The sequence below is a fragment of the Cervus canadensis genome, chromosome 12 (assembly GCF_019320065.1).
Source record: "Cervus canadensis isolate Bull #8, Minnesota chromosome 12, ASM1932006v1, whole genome shotgun sequence".
Classification (NCBI taxonomy): domain Eukaryota; kingdom Metazoa; phylum Chordata; class Mammalia; order Artiodactyla; family Cervidae; genus Cervus; species Cervus canadensis.
The window spans coordinates 42602869-42619330 of NC_057397.1; the positions used below are offsets into that span (position 1 = coordinate 42602869).

At 39.4% G+C, this 16462-nt stretch overlaps 1 protein-coding gene across 1 annotated transcript in view; it reads right to left on the bottom strand.

Annotated features, from left to right (window-relative positions):
- Nucleotides 1–7854: 7854 nt before the first annotated feature.
- FABP12 (fatty acid binding protein 12) overlaps nucleotides 7855–16462 on the bottom strand; it is an 11994-nt gene continuing 3386 nt past the window's right edge. The window contains exons 3-5 of the mRNA XM_043483990.1: nucleotides 13379–13551; nucleotides 9845–9946; nucleotides 7855–7991 (exon numbers count right to left, since the gene is read on the bottom strand). Coding sequence (XP_043339925.1) covers nucleotides 7917–7991; nucleotides 9845–9946; nucleotides 13379–13551 — 350 coding nt within the window. The 3' untranslated portion in view covers nucleotides 7855–7916. The remainder of the gene's footprint in view (nucleotides 7992–9844; nucleotides 9947–13378; nucleotides 13552–16462) is intronic.

The window sequence follows — 16462 nt, forward strand, 5'->3', positions numbered from 1 at the left end:
TGCCTGGAGAATCCCATGGACAGAGGAGGCTGGTGGGCTACAGTCCATGGGGTCGCAAAGAGTCAGACATGACTGAGTGACTAAGCACACACCTAGTAAAGTATTGGGACTTTCTGTTTATTTTTTTGGTAATAGTGACCCCTGAATACCAAGCACAAATTTATCACATGTGAAACATAGGAATGCAAGATGTAACATCTTGTGTTTGGCAATCTTTATTTTGTCTATTCCCTTGAGGAGAGTCTAAAATGTGTTTCAAAATTATAAAGTCCTGGAAAGCCCACAGTTTGCAATAGAACAATTCAGGTCAGCACAGCCTTCAATCTAGATTCCAGTTCCTTTCTTCTCTTGTAGTACTACACTTCATTTTTTGTTTGTTTGTTTTTTTCCCTAGAGAGTTACTGTCTCCTGCGCAGATGCAAGCATTCAAAGAGGCAGTGTGTTGTACTGATGGATATTAACATCTCAAGTCTCTAATTGTCAGCACATACCTCCATTCCCCCTACTCCATTAAGGATGGACAAAGAGGAAAAGCTATGTCTTCTCCTGCATTAGGACCTCAGATACATGTTCCTGAAGAACTCTAATCTCATAAAACAGGCGATATGCTTTACTGAAGTGAGCATCTATACTCATTAGTATATGCATGCATGTGTGCTAAGCCCACCAGCCTCCTCTCTCCATGGGGATTCTCTAGGCAAGAATACTGGAGTGGGTTGCCATGCCCTCCTCTAAGGAATCCTCTCAAACCAGGGATAGAACCCAGGTCTCCCACATTGCAGGCAAATTCTTTACCATCTGAGCCACCAAGGAAGGGCATACTTTACTATAGGCACTGAAATAATAGTAATAGCATTCTGGAGATTAAATTATTCTTCCATTCCTTCTCTATCCTTTGTTAGCCTTCAATATCTTTTAAAATAAAGCGTAACACACAATTAGAAATAATCCTGGCTTTAAGCATAATCTCAGAAGTAAAGCTGAAAGCCTTACTTTTCTTTCAAAGCCTTTTATCTGACTTCAGTGTTACTTAGTGATTGAGGGCAAAGCCTTTATAATGTGATAGCCTGGGATCCTGGATGTGTCATCAGTATCTCCATAATCTTGGGTATTTTTTAACTTCAGTGACCTAGTACATGTCTTAACACATAGTAGGCAGTCTATACCAGTTAGAACAAGTAGAAACCACACAGCAAAGAGATTTTAGTATAAGAAATGGTTGAAGCTGGTATTAGAGAACTAAAAATGTCACAGAGATAACAGAGAGAGAGTAAGCAGCAGAATTCAGCTACTAACCCTATGGGTTGCAGGAACAGAGGAAGAGGAATGGGGTTTTAGACTTTAATAGCTTGGAGGAAGCCTCCCATATGCTGGGACTCAGACTTCAGAGTAGAAGGCTCACTGCTCAGCTGGTGCTGGTATCCCCTGTGTATGTGAAGAGACTGGGTTAGTGAATGAGCTTATTTCAATTTGTTTCCCTCCTCTCAGGGATTCCTGTTCTAATTTTTCTGGAGTCCTGTGTCTTACAAACCAGTGTTTCATAGAATGGGTGTGTTTTTCTGTTGTTTCAGGTGGGAAGTAAATTTGACCCCTACTACTGGATCGTGGCCAGGAAGCAAGTTTCTATAGTGTTTTCTAAGTAAATAAATTAGCCACTTTGGGCAATCAGTTTAGCGGGTTTTTATGTCCTATTTGGTTTTCCAGTGAATTTATGAAATCAGACATTATATGCCATCGCTTAGAGGCAATGTTACTTATTAACATACATCTCTCTAAAATCTAAGACCAAAATGTTTTAAATCATGCTTAGCATTCTCCTTTCAAATTCAATCCATCTGTAAATTCTGTTTACTCTAATTTAGAACTGTATTCCAAATTCCAAGACCTCTTGGTATCCCCACTGCCATCTCTATTGCAAGTCACATCATCAACATACCTGGATTATTGTTTCAACTTCCTGATTGATCTGCTTAAATGACAGGCTCATTCCCTAACTCCCTCATGTGCCATGTCACTTCAGTCATGTCTGACCCTTTGCAACTCTGTGGACTGTAGCCCACCAGGCTCCTCTGTCTATGAGATTATCCTGGCAAGAATACTGGAGTGGATTTCTATGTGCTCTTCCAGGGGCTCTTCCCAACCCATGGACTGAACCTACATCTCTTACATCTCCTAAATTGGCAGGTGAATTCTTTACCCTTGTGCCACCTGGGAACTCCCTCCTAGCTTTACTCAAATGTCATATTTTTTCTTCCTACCAGCATAACCCAGCACTACTTCAGACTGCCAGCAGCAGTAGGTTGCAGTAGCTGCATTTGATTTCAGTTCTGTCTTCCAACTCTCTCAGAACCATGGCGTCCCAGCAGAGAAACCAGCCCCACTCATATGGAGTCTCCTCCTCAGAAGTCTGGGTCTCAACCCCACCGGTCTCTCATGAAGGTGGCTCTCAGCAGACGGGAAGTGAGTAAAAGGTGTCCTATAGAACACTGGTCCCCAACATCTTTGGCATCAGGGACAGGTTTCATGGAAGACAATTTTTCCACAGATGGGCAGCGGAGGTGGGATGCAGGGATGGGAAAGGATGGTTCAGATGCTAATACCCAGTGCAAGCAATGGGGAACCATGAGGAGAGGTAGGGGAAACTTTGCTCTCTTGCCCCCTGCTCACCTCCTGTTGTACATCCTGGTCCCTAACAGGCTGAGATCGGTACCAGTCTTCCGCTGGGTATGGGAGACTCGTGCTCTAGAACTTGGCTAGAACATGGGAAAAGCCGATGGAATCATGCAGGGGATTTTGGGACCTCCTGAACAAACAGGAGAGTTCTGAATTGATCTGTTTTATACATTAAGGCTCTGCATACAATTTATTTGGCAAAACTGTCAATTAATTGAAAAAAAAGGTGTTAAAAACTGCCTGTGACCAAAATCAGGTCAATAAGTTATGCAGTGTATATGAGGAAGTGCTCAGATCACAAAATAAAGCAGGTAAAATTCTTTGCCATAAGGCTTAAACGAGTCTCTTTCTGTCAGCTAGAGTGATGTATGTATCTGGTCCTAGACTGGATTCAGTATATTCATTTTATTAAATGTCAAAGCTCACCAACAATCCTGCTCAAGGTAGGTTTAGACCAGTGGCTTTAGTTTTCCTTTCATTTTGTCTATAGGATTCCAAATGGTCTCTAGCAATTGCCAAGAACAAATCCACTCTAGACACCAGAGAGCAGTCAGAACTGGGACAACCACAGACAAGACCTTGCACCTTTGTCCTCAAGGGCACCTCAGTTCTCCAACCTCTTGAATGGGAAATTCTATTTTATGAGCCTCAGAGCCCTGTCTCATGCTAACAGCATCTTTCTGTGACTTCTCCATACTGAAAGAAAGTGAAAGTGAAGTTGCTCAGTCATGTCTGACTCTTTGTGACCCTAAGGGCTGTAGCCTGCCTGGCTCTTCTGTCCATGGGGTTCTCCAGGCAAGAATACTGGAGTGGGCTGCCATTTCCTTCTCCAGGGCATCTTCCCGACCCAAGGATCGAACCTGGATCTCCTACATTGCAGGTAGACTCTTTACCATCTGAGCCACCAGGGAATCTGTGTCAAGGTAAAATTTCCCAGATTCATAGTATGCAACTGTAGTTTTCCACTGACTCTTAAACATACTTCTCATCTACAAATGCTAAACTAAAACTTACTTGACCTTCCGTTCTCTTAGTTAGCTCCTCCAGTCCCTGAATCTTGGATTTTATCCCTTTTGTTTGGTACACTGAGCAAGGATTTCCTGACAAATCTGTCTCACTCAAGGATAGATTAGTCATGGTTTGGTTGCTTTTGCTTCTTAAATCTTCAGCTCCAAAAGGTGATCTTTCTGAACAGTTGAGGGCATGAGAGTTTAGGTAGGGCAGGTTTCTCAGGCTTTACAAGCTCAGATTAATTATTTTAACTATGCATTTATTTATCTTATTATTACATAGAAAGACTCTCAAAGAAACTCTAATCTTGATTTCTGGGAGAGGCATTCTGGCATCATGGTTAGAGAACTTGTGTTACTTGGAGTCACAGAGACCTTGCTGTGAACTTTGTTCATGGTATTGATGAGCTTAGGAACTTCAGGCAAAAAAAATTAACCCCCCTATGTTGTAGTTTATACTTTTGTTAGTACTTCACAGAAGAGAAAGAAGATGAGGTTTGCACAAAAAAGTGGTAAACACAATGTCTGGCCTTAATATCTACTCAAAAAACAGCCTGCTATTAATATTATTATTTTCCATCTCAAATTATCAACTGAATTACTCAAATGGAACTTCATTTTTATAAATGTGTTTACCAGATAGAAAATGCTCAGCATTGTTAATTCCACTGTTTAATAAAACCCAAATATCCTTCCTTTCTGTAGTCAGTGGTTTTCTGATTTCTATTCTAGTAATATTTTGGCCAAATCTGAATCAAAGAATAAAATTTTTAAAAAACAATGAAAATACTTTAAACATTTTTAATATTTATTTTTTGGCTGTGCCAGATCTTAGTTGAAGCACATGGCATCTTCAACCTTCGTTGCAGTAGTTGCAGCATTGGGCATGTGGAATCTATTAATAGTTCCCCGACTGGGGCTTGAACTCCCTGCATTGGGACCAGGGAGCCTTAGCCACTGAACCATCAGGGAAGTCAAAAACTTTCCTTAGGAAATACTTAGGAAATACAGGCCAGGCCATGTCTTTCTAGAAATACCTCCATGTATCCTGAATAATGATCATTGACTTGAACTGTGTTGGTGCAGTCCACACCAAGGCTGCAGCCCAGAAGGCTGTGTCCCTAGGAGTGATGGGAAGGAGGACACAGGGTCCACCTGTTCTCCTGCAACCACGACTGCTGTCCTCATCCTTGCTGCTCCTGCCACCCTGATTGTTAATATTCTTTCCTCCTGAGCTAGTAGGAAATGGTAATCTACTCCAGTATTCTTGCCTGGAAGATTCCACGGACAGAGGAGCCTGGCAGGCTATAGTCTATGGGATCGCAAGAGTCAGACTAGTCAGACTAGACCACCACCACCAGACTGGGGAAATGGATCAAAATTCAAAATTCGAAGTACAGTTTCTACTGAACATGTATCTCATTTGCACCAGTGCAAAGGTGAAAAATCATGCTTAGAACTGTCATATGTTGGGTCTTGTCTGTATTTATAGATTCCTTGAGGTTAGCCTGCTGATGTGGTACTTTCCAACAGATCCCTTCTCTTCCGAGTCAATCCAGGACAGTGAACACAACTTAGCTCTCCTTCCATCACCAGTTCTCACACGGCACCTGGTACGTGTTGAATGTATAGTGAATCCTGAATTACAGCATCACTTTAGAGCAGTGGTAGTCTTGATGGATTTGGTTTTAGATGGATTACCAATTTTAAATGGATACCTGAGGGGTACTCCACATCCATCAGTGAGAGTGAGTGACCTTTGATTTTAATGATTTTCAATCAGGTTAAGGGGTGAGAAGAAGGTAAACTGTTCACTCCCCCTCTTGGAAACCTTTTGCTTGCTGCAGTTGTATTTGTAACTGTATGTTTTGGAATACTGTAAAGTCTCTAGACTTGATCAGATTGTTGACAAAATCATATTAACATCAATATTCAAATGCCCAGGAGTCATGGGGGTGTCCTGTGTTCTGCTGGAACCTGATACTTATCCTTTTACCACAAGGCTTCCTGCACCTGACTCCTACTGCCCACAAGACTACCCCCTACCAATGCAGACAAGAAGGCCTCATACCAAAGACAGAAGCACTGTTAGGGAAGGGCCCACAGCCACTGACCCCCGTCGTGTCAGAGCGGTGCTGGGTTCATGTCCAAGGGAGGAGAAGGGTCTCTCCTGTCTCGATGCAGCAAGCTGTTACCTGGGCTCTGCCACAGAGCAGCCCACATCCACAGCCTACACCAGGTCCCAGAGAAACCGCTCCTCCAGCCTCTGCCTAGACTCTTTCCTCTGTCAACCCCAAAGTCCAGAGGATGTTTTGCTATGCCTTCCATTGTCTTCTGCATTGTTCCAATATGCCCAAAGCAAGCACTCTTCTCACTTCTCTGGAGCACCAAGACCCCTTACAGAACAATGCAGGCAAATAAGCAATGACATGCCATGAGTTCAAATGGTCAAACTCCATGTTCTCACCTGAACAAAGTTGTAGCGCTCCACCACATGTTTTAAGATGAAGAAAAGTTTGTGTGTTCCTTAGTTTGATGTAGTGTTATATTTGATTCATGCTATATACTGTGAACCTGTTTCTACCTATATTCCCTTTGTTATGACTGTGGGGTAAATAATTAGGAAACATGGATTCCAGTTTCCAGTTCTTCCTGAAATCATCAGGGTGATATTGACATGTACAGTTTGCCAGTCTGGATCTGTTTGCTGGTCTGATCTACAAGATAAAGTGATGAGTCCACATTTGATACAAATAAAACAGAATATATTTTCCTTTGTGTTGGTTTTCAGTAATAACTTAGAGGATCAGTTATTGCTCTCCTTCCAAACCTATTTATTTCCCTCTCACGTACAGCTGAGATATAACCTGTGAGTTATTCTCTGTCCCGATTAGTTTATTTAAAATTTGTATTATTTTCCCAATAGCGTGCAGTTCATGTTCATGTTGAAATTAAAAGATGGACACAATATGCCCACAAGAGAAAAGTTAACATGAATCCGTCTCCCCGAATATATTATAGCAACTCCGACTTAAACAGGATGTATCATTCCAGTTTCTCATAGCAGCCAATGCCAAAGTACTTTATCAGTTTAGTTCAGTCACTCAGGCATGTCCGACTCTTTCTGACTCCATGGACTGCAGCACGCCAGACTTCCCTGTCCATCACTAACTCCCAGAGCTTGCTCAAACTCATGTCCATCAAGTCAGTGATGCCATCCAACCATCTCATCCTCTATCATCCTCTTCTCCTCCTGCCTTCAATCTTCCCCGGCATCAGGGTCTTTTCCAAGGAGTCAGTTCTCCAAATCAGGTTGCCAAAGTATTGGAGTTTCAGCATCAGTCCTTCCAATGAATATTCAGGACTGATTTCCTTTAGGATGGACTGGTTTGATTTCCTTGCAGTCCAAGGGATTCTTGAGAGTCTTTTCCAACACCACAGTTCAAAAGCATCAATTCTTTGGTGCTCAGCTTTCTTTAAACAAAACCTTTTTTTTTTTTTTTTCTTTCAAACAAAACCTTGTGCTCACCAGGGTCCAGGAGAAAGGAGCAGTGACCCAACAAGCGACTGACCCAGACTTGCCTGTGAGTATCCAAGAGTCCCCACCGGAGATGTGGGTTGGCGGTGGCTTGCTGCAAGGTTGGGGGCACTGAATGCAGCAGTGTGTGCATGGGACCTGTCGAAGGAGGTCACCATTATCTTCATTACCTCCACCATAGTTTGGACTCAGGTCAAACAACAGGGAGGGAACACAGCCCTGCCCATTGACAGAAAATTGGATTAAAGATTTCCTGAGCATGGCTCAGCCCAACAGAACAAGACCCAGTTTCCCTCACAGTCAGTCTCTCCCATCAGGAAGCTTCCATAAGCCTCTTATCCTTATCCATCAGAGAGCAGGACAGAATGAAAACCACAATTACAGAAAACTAATTAAACTGATCATATGGACCACAGCCCTGTCTAACTCAATGAAACTATGAGCCATGCGGTGTAGGGACACCCAAGACAGATGGGTCATGACAAAACGTGGTCCACTGGAGAAGGGAATGGCAAACCACTTGAGTATTCTTGCTTTAAGAACCCCATGAACAGTATGAAAAGTACTCTATGGTACAGGCATATTCAACATGGCATCCAAAGCTGTTGGTATTTTTGCAAAGGTTATCTCATATTAGCTGTCATAATATGTTTATTTAAACAGCCTTGGTAGTTTGGGTCACAGTTTGAGAGTGCCTAAAAGTTTGAGACTGGGCTTGTTTGTACTCTCTCATATATTCGTGTGCAGGTAACATTGTTCACCACACTTTCCTTGAAGACAAACAAAGGACAAGATATTTCAGTACTGCTGGTGAAACTGACGTTTAGAAAAAGGCAAACTAATTGCTATGCACACATACATTCCTTAAAAATCTGAAAAAGAAATCTATAGACAACTATAAATCAAAACTATTTACTGAGTGATTTTGCCATGTATACATATATAAGATTTGGCACTAGTAAAACAGAATATTTCACTTGTGATAAAGTAATATTCTACTTAAAATAAGAGTATACATATACATACATATATAAATAACATATTATATATGATATATATGACACAATGTATAAATATATGTGTATATACATATACAGGTATATATACAGAAAAAGATTATTTATATGAACTTGAAATCTTTATTAAAACATTTTTAAATGCCTACATTGAAGCATTTTTATAGATACTCTATATTTTTCAAATAATAATATACATCAATACAGTATTTCATGATTTTCAGAGCACTGATATACACATGATGATATTTAATTCTACCCAAAAAATTTTTTTCTACATTTTGAAGGCAAGAAAACTGAATCTTGGAGAAGATGAATGACTTTTCCAAAGTCACATAAGAACTAAACACAGAGATGGAAATCCATGTCTTCAGATTCTGAATCTAATATTTTTTCTAATGAACTATAAAACCTACTTGTTTAGTGATTAAGGTCTTTATAGAAAGCAATAAAATTAATTAGCCTTTGTCTTCCACTTCCTACTTTATAAGGGAATGTACTCCATTGTTGAGAAAAATATCCTTACATTAAGACATGAGGATAGATTTTTTTAATATTTCCTTAGAAAGAACTATTTTATACTGTGTCCAGAACTACCATTTTATTCATTTTAGTGGAGGTAGTGTTTGAGAAGAAGAGAATCATGGACATGTTCCCTCCATTCTGTACAAATGAGAAAGATGATGGGGGAAGCCATCCTGAGAGGAGCAGGATAGACTAAAAAAATATAGACGTTGGAATTAAGCCAACCTGGATTTTAACCCCAGCACCACCAAATTTTCACAGCCAAATATCCTCAGGTAAGTCAGTGTCTGATTCTCAATTTCCCCACCTGTTAAATGGATTAAATAATCTTATTTCACAGGAGTATTGTGAAGATTGGTTAAATAATACATGAAAACATGGGGACATAGTAGCTATTAAATGTTAGTTTATACTTGTGTCAATTGATCTAGGCATCAAACAGACAGCACTTAAGCTTTGCCTCTCTAGTTTAAATTTCCTTTCATGCTTTCGCTTGGTGTTGATCTGGAAAACTCTGAGAAATTCACCCTGGTGTGAAGCAAAGGATCAGCAACAACTCTCAATCCCTGCTGAAATCTTTCTTGCACAAATATGTGCTTGTTTTGGCTTCCACACCAATCCAAAAATTAGGCAAGACAATTTTAAAAATTCTCTCTAGGTTTTTAGTTTCTCAATCCTTGCACATTTTCTAATCTTTATGATCATATATTTATCTGCCAATATCCCCCACTCCCATTCTTATAAAGCAAGAGGAAAAAGAAAAATTACATTCATTCCTATTGTTTTAGAACAAGCGGAGTGATTTTATATACAGTTATTGCGTGCATGCTCAATCGCTTCAGTCATGTCCAACTTTTTGAGACCCTATGGACTGTAGTCCATCAGGCTCCTCTGTCTTTGGGATTCTCCAGGCCAGAATACTGGAGTGGGTTCCCATGCCCTAGTCCAGAGAAATCTTCTCGACCCAGGGGTCAAACTTGCATATCCTGCATCTCTTGCATTGCAGGTGGATTCTTTACCCACTGAGCCACCTGGGAAGCCCATATATAGGTGTTAGAAAAAATGAGAAACAGCTCACTCACCACCACCATTTTCTCATCCACCAGCTTCCTCCTTATGGTGATCTCTTTGCCATCCCAGTCCTGAACCTGAATCAAGGAGTCATCATCTAAGATTACCATACTCTGAAAAACAGACAAGGCCAAATTCAGCTCAGACTGTGACATATGAATTCTAAAATTTTATCAGGAGACAAATTCTTTTCAGCTGTTGTGATATTCTCAGGTAGTTTTAAAATGGTGTTTACAATTCCATTTATTTTGAGACTTCATCAACAGTAAATTTGTTGGCTGATTCTTCTGGGGGAAAAGATTTTAAAAGAGTAAAAACTAAATATTACCTTGAGGAGTAGGTAAAGTTTTTACAAAATATATTTTATTGTACAGGCCAAGTATTATCTTTTTTGTGTAAAGAATCACAAGTGAGTTTCAACTTTAAAAACATATGTGAAGCTAATTCAAACTCCCAATGTGAGATCCATTTCCTCTTCTTACTTCAACAATATAAAAATAATTATAGTGTTGTGGGAATATAAAATGGTGTGGCATGTATTACAGTGAAAAATGATGGGATTTGGAGAGCTTCTGGTTGATGAACATATTATTTTTTAATAAGTGTATTTATTTACTTATTTACTTTTGGCTGTGTTGGGTCTTCACTGCTTTGTTCGGGCTTTTCTCTAGTTGCAACAAGCAGGGGTTACTCTCTAGTTGCGATGTGAGGGCTTCTCACTGTGGTGGCTTCTCTTGATGTGGAACACAAGCTCTAGAGTGTGTGGGCTCAGGAGTTGTGGTTGCCGGGCTCTAGAGCACATTGCACAGGTGTAACAATTGTGGCTTAGTTGCTCTTCAGCATGTGGGATCTTCCTGGAACAGGGATTGAACTCGTGTTTCCTGCAATGGCAGGTGGATTCTTTACCACTGATCCACTGATCCACCAGGGAAGCCCTGAAGAACATATTAATGTGCTGGGAAGGTTGTGTACCTGGAGGAGTATGGAAACTTCAAGCCATTTCCCACACACCTTGTCTTATGCATTTCTTCCCTTTGGTTGTTCCTGAGTTGTATGCTTTATAATAAAATGGTAACAGAGAGTCAAATAGTCAAATAAATAATAAATAGAAATGATAATAATCGTTAACAACAACAGTAGTGAGCACTTTTGTAGCACTATTTATTGTGTCTGAGGCACTCTTCAAGAGTATTAACATCTTAATTCATGTAATTCTCACAACAGCCTTACGACATAGGTGCTATAATTATCGGGCTTCCCCAGTGGCTCAGGGATAAAGAATCCACCTGCTAATGCAGCAGGCACAGCAGGTGCGGGTTCTATTCCTGAGTGGGGAAGATCCCCTAAAGAAGGAAATGACAACCCACTCCAGTATTCTTGCCGAGCTAATCCCATGGACAGAGAAACCTGGAGGGCTATAGTCCTTTAGGTCACAGAGAGTTGGGCATGACTGAGTACACATACTCTATAATTATCCCCTTTTGCAAATGAAATGACTGAGTCAGCATGAGTCTGTGACTTGCTCATAGTCACATGGTTGATTGATTGATTGGTGGCCGAGGTGGGATTTACACCCACACAATCCTGAGCCAGAGTTTGCAGCCTGCTCCTCAAAGTTTAGAGATAACTCTGTTTAAACTCTATTGCAGTTCAATTCAGTTGCTCAGTTGTGTCCAACTCTTTGCGAACCCATGGGCGACTTGTAGCATTCCAGCCTTCCCTGTCCATCACCAACTCCCAGAGCTTGCTCAAACTCATGTCCATTGAGTCAGTGATGCCATCCAACCATCTCATCCTCTGTTGTCCCCTTCTTCTCCTGCCTTTGGTCTTTCCCAGCATCAGGGTCTTTTCCAATGAGTCAGTTCTTCACATCAGGTGGCAAAGTATTGGTGCTTCGGCTTCAGTATCAGTCCTTCCAGTGAATATTCAGGACTGATTTCCTTTAGGATTGACTGATTTGATGTCCTTGCTGTCTAAGACACTCTCAAGAGTCTTCTCCAAATCCACAGTCCAAAAGCATCCATTCTTCAACACCCAGCTTTCTTTACGGTCCTACTATCACAGCCATACATGGCTACTGGAAAAGCTTACATCTCAGAGTTTATGCATCCATTGAGCTGGGTTTTTCTACCAATATTATTTACAGTCTGTCCTGTGATAGAGATAATGATAGTTACCAAATTTCCTTTCTGCACTTCTATACTTTCCAGTCTTTTTGTTCTAGTAGTTTCTTTCTTTTTTTTTTTTTTTAGTATAGACATCTTTATTAAACATTTTTGGTCAAAATTCTTCCATTTGATATTATACAGGAATGTGAAGTCTCATTATTTAACAGCAATCTGATAATGTGATATTCAGTTCCTTTTATTAGGACTTCACTCTCTATATTGTTTAACAATCTTCTATTGAGTGCTTTCATTCAAATGATAAATATTTATTGAGCAAATATTAATATTATGTGACATCACTAGGTTCTGTGAAACAGAACAGACAAGACATCCTTTCTTGGAAGAGCTTACATCCTAGTGTGGGGGAACAGACAATAAACATAAAATATAAATAAATTGTGTAATATAGGTAAATTGTATATTCAAGTTGGAGCCCATTAGTGAAAGCGTGTGTCAATTCCAGGTGTAGACAATAAAACACCCAGTGTCTCTTTCCCTATTTTGTTGACTGAGATCACAAACCTCAGACAGTTCAGCTACAGATTAGTTGAATCTCCTTTAGCCTGGTCCCTGGAGAAATTAAGAGGGGCAGATACTCTATGCCTCCATCTCCAGCCTCCTCCTCCCCAAAGAAACTTCTCCAACTCCACCACAACACTGAATATGTACTATGAGTTAGAACTCCAATTGTGTAAGCACTGAGAGATTGTGGATAATTTGTTTCTGTGATATAACTTCACCTATATCTGCTAATGGGCCTCCCATGTGGCACAGTGGTAAAGAATCTGCCTGCCAATGCAAAAGACACAAGAGACTTGAATTTGATGGATTTGATCAATGGGTCGGGAAGATCCCCTGAAGAAGGAAATGGCAACCCAATTCAGTATTCTTGCCTAGAGAATCCCATGAACAGTGGAGCCTGTTGGGCTACAGTCCACAGAGTTGCATAGAGTCAGACATGACTGAGCATGCACACACATACACACACATGCATGCCAACTAATACAAGTTTTTTATTCATTGTAAATCCATGTATGGAAAACTGCTACAAAATGGGAAGGCGACCTTTTGTTTCTGAGGTCTAAAAATGATTCTGAAAGTGTTTTCTGTTCAATATTTGCATAAGAATTGTTAAAAACACCATTTTCAGTTCTGGTCCACAGCCTTTGACGATGGAACCTGGAAGTAGGCATTTTTTACCAACAAGCCATGAGATTTGTATGTATATTAAAATTTGAGTTCCTGAGACCAAGGTTTAAGCCAAAAGTTTATCTAACACGCTTTAGATATGTTCACCATAATTGCTTACTTACCTGGGAAGATTTCAAAATTAACATTCATAATTAAATTTATCTGAAAGGGTGTTGAAGGCCTCACCTTGGTTTTAATGCCACCTGGTGTGGTTTCCTCAAATTCTTCTCCCAGTTTAAAGGAGATTTCATTATTTTTAAAGATGCTTTTGGTTTTTATAGTGATCAGATCTTCCTGTGTCATGATGGTCACAGTGGGCTTTGCCAGACAGCCAAGTTTCCTGCTGGCTCTTCCTATTCCTGGAAACCAGATAAAAGGACACAGTGATTAAATCTGTTGTTGTCTCCAAAGACTTTCGTTAGCTGTATATGGTAATTAGGAGGTTTTAGAGTTAAACAGATTTGACTGTGCTTGAATTCAGACTTCTAATCTAGTAGCACCACCATTATATGTTAAAATAGGGTATTTTTTACGGAAAAGACAATCCGTCTCCAGTTTTGATCTAAGAGCTGTCATGTTTTCTCGTCCAGTTAATCCTATTGTTTCATGGACCCTTTTGAAAATTTGCTGAAAGATATGAACCATCTCCTTATTTTAAAAATGCACCCATTTACGTTGAGACAAAACCCTTTGGCATGAATTCTTCCATATCTTTATTCTCTTACATCCTTTTATGTTCACATGTATAGGGTTTGTTTTTATCTATTATGTATTTTTACTGTTGTGAGATATATATAACATAAAATTTATCATTTTAACCATTTAAAATGGCAGTACATTTAAGTGCGATTTAAGTGCAATTGTCAGTAAGTACATAAACAATGTTATGCAACCATCACTACTATATATAGAATTTTTAAAAATACAAATGTTTTGTTGTAACAATTGTTATTCAACTTGATTTTCCCCTATATCTGTATGTTTTGGAGAGTTTCCATGTCAGTACATATCAGCATAAATTTTTGTCATAGCTACATAATATTTCATAGTATGTACATTCTGATATTTAGTTATTTATGCCCTATTGATGGCTATTTTTCTGCTTCCATTTTTTGTTATTACAAATAATGCTGTTGTGAACATGACTGCACACACAATTTTGTTCAGTACATGTCAGAGTGTATTCTATAAAAACAGTATTACATATACTTCAATACGTTGTTGGGCTTCCCTGGTGGCTCAGATGGTAAAGAGTCTGCCCGCAATGTGGGAGACCCAGGTTCCATCCCTGGCTTGGGAAGATCCCCTGGAGAAGGAAATGGCAACCCACTCCAGTACTCCTGTCTGGAAAATTCCATGAACAGAGGAACCTTGTAGGCTACAGTCCATGGGGTTGCAGAGTCAGACACGACTGAGAGACTTCACTTCAATACGTAAGTTAAATTTCTAAGAGGAGGCACACTGGGGAAACACTGTAACATGTCCATGTTCATGGAATTCATACTGTGAAACATGATGACAAAATGTGATAGGTTAGAAAATGGTCCGAAGAGACACTCACATCCCAGACCCTGGAACCTATGAATGTTGCTTTATACACCGAAGGGGACTCTGCAGTTATGCCTAATTTAAAGATCTTGAAATAGGGAGAGTATCCTGGATTGTCCAGGTGGACCCCAAATGTAGTCACAAATGTCCACATGAAATGTCCAAGAAATTTTCCTTATAAGAAGAGGAAGAGGAACAAGGGACACATACAGACTAAAAGTGAAGGGTTGGAAAAAAATATTTCACGCAAACAGAGACCAAAAGAAAGCAGGAGTCGCAATGCTCATATCAGAGAAAATAGACTTTAAAATAAAGGCTGTGAAAAGAGACAAAGAAGGACACTACATAATGATCAAAGGATCAATCCAAGGAGAAGATATAACAATTATAAATATATATGCAGCCAACATAGGAGCACCGCAATGTGTAAGGCAAAAGCTGAGTATGAAAGAGGAAATTAATAGTAACACAACAATAGTGGGAGACTTTAATATCCCACTCACAACTATGGATAGATCAACTAAACAGAAAATTAACAAGGAAACACAAACTTTAAATGACACAATGGACCAGCTAGACTTAATTGATATCTATAGGACATTTCACCCCAAAACAATCAACTTCACCTTTTTCTCAAGTGCACATGGAACCTTCTCCAGAATAGATCACATCCTGGGCCATAAATCTGGTCTTGGAAAATTCAAAAAAATTGAAATCATTCCAGTCATCTTTTCTGACCACAGTGCAGTAAGATTACATCTCAATTACAGGAAAAAAATTGTTAAAAATGCAAACATATGGAGGCTAAATAACACGCTTCTGAATAACCAACAAATCATAGAAGAAATCAAAAAAGAAATCAAAATATGCATAGAAATGAATGAAAATGAAAACACAACAACCCAAAACCTATGGGACACTGTAAAAGCAGTGCTAAGGGGAAAGTTCATAGCATTACAGTTTTACCTCAAGAAACAAGAAAAAAGTCAAATAAATGACTTAACTTTACATCTAAAGCAACTAGAGAAGGAAGAAATGAAGAACCCCAGGGTTAGTAGAAGGAAAGAAATCTTAAAAATTAGGGCAGAAATAAATGCAAAAGAAACTAAAGAGACCATAGCAAAAATCAACAAAGCTAAAAGCTGGTTTTTTTGAAAAAATAAACAAAATTGACAAACCATTAGCAAGACTCATTAAGAAACAAAGAGAGAAGAACCAAATTAACAAAATTAGAAATGAAAATGGAGAGATCACAACAGACAACACTGAAACACAAAGGATCATAAGAGACTACTACCAGCAGCTCTATGCCAATAAAATGGACAACTTGAAAGAAATGGACAAATTCTTAGAAAAGTATAACTTTCCAAAGCTGAACCAGAAAGAAATAGAAGATCTTAACAGACCCATCACAAGCAAGGAAATAAAAACTGCAATCAGAAATCTTCCAGGAAACAAAAGCCCAGGACCAGATGGCTTCACAGCTGAGTTCTACCAAAAATTTAGAGAAGAGCTAACACCTATCTTACTCAAACTCTTCCAGAAAATTGCAGAAGAAGGTAAACTTCCAAACTCATTCTATGAGGCCACCATCATCCTAATTCCAAAACCAGACAAAGATGCCACAAAAAAAGAAAACTACAGGCCAATATCACTGATGAATATAGATGCAAAAATCCTTAACAAAATTCTAGCAAACAGAATCCAACAACATATTAAAAA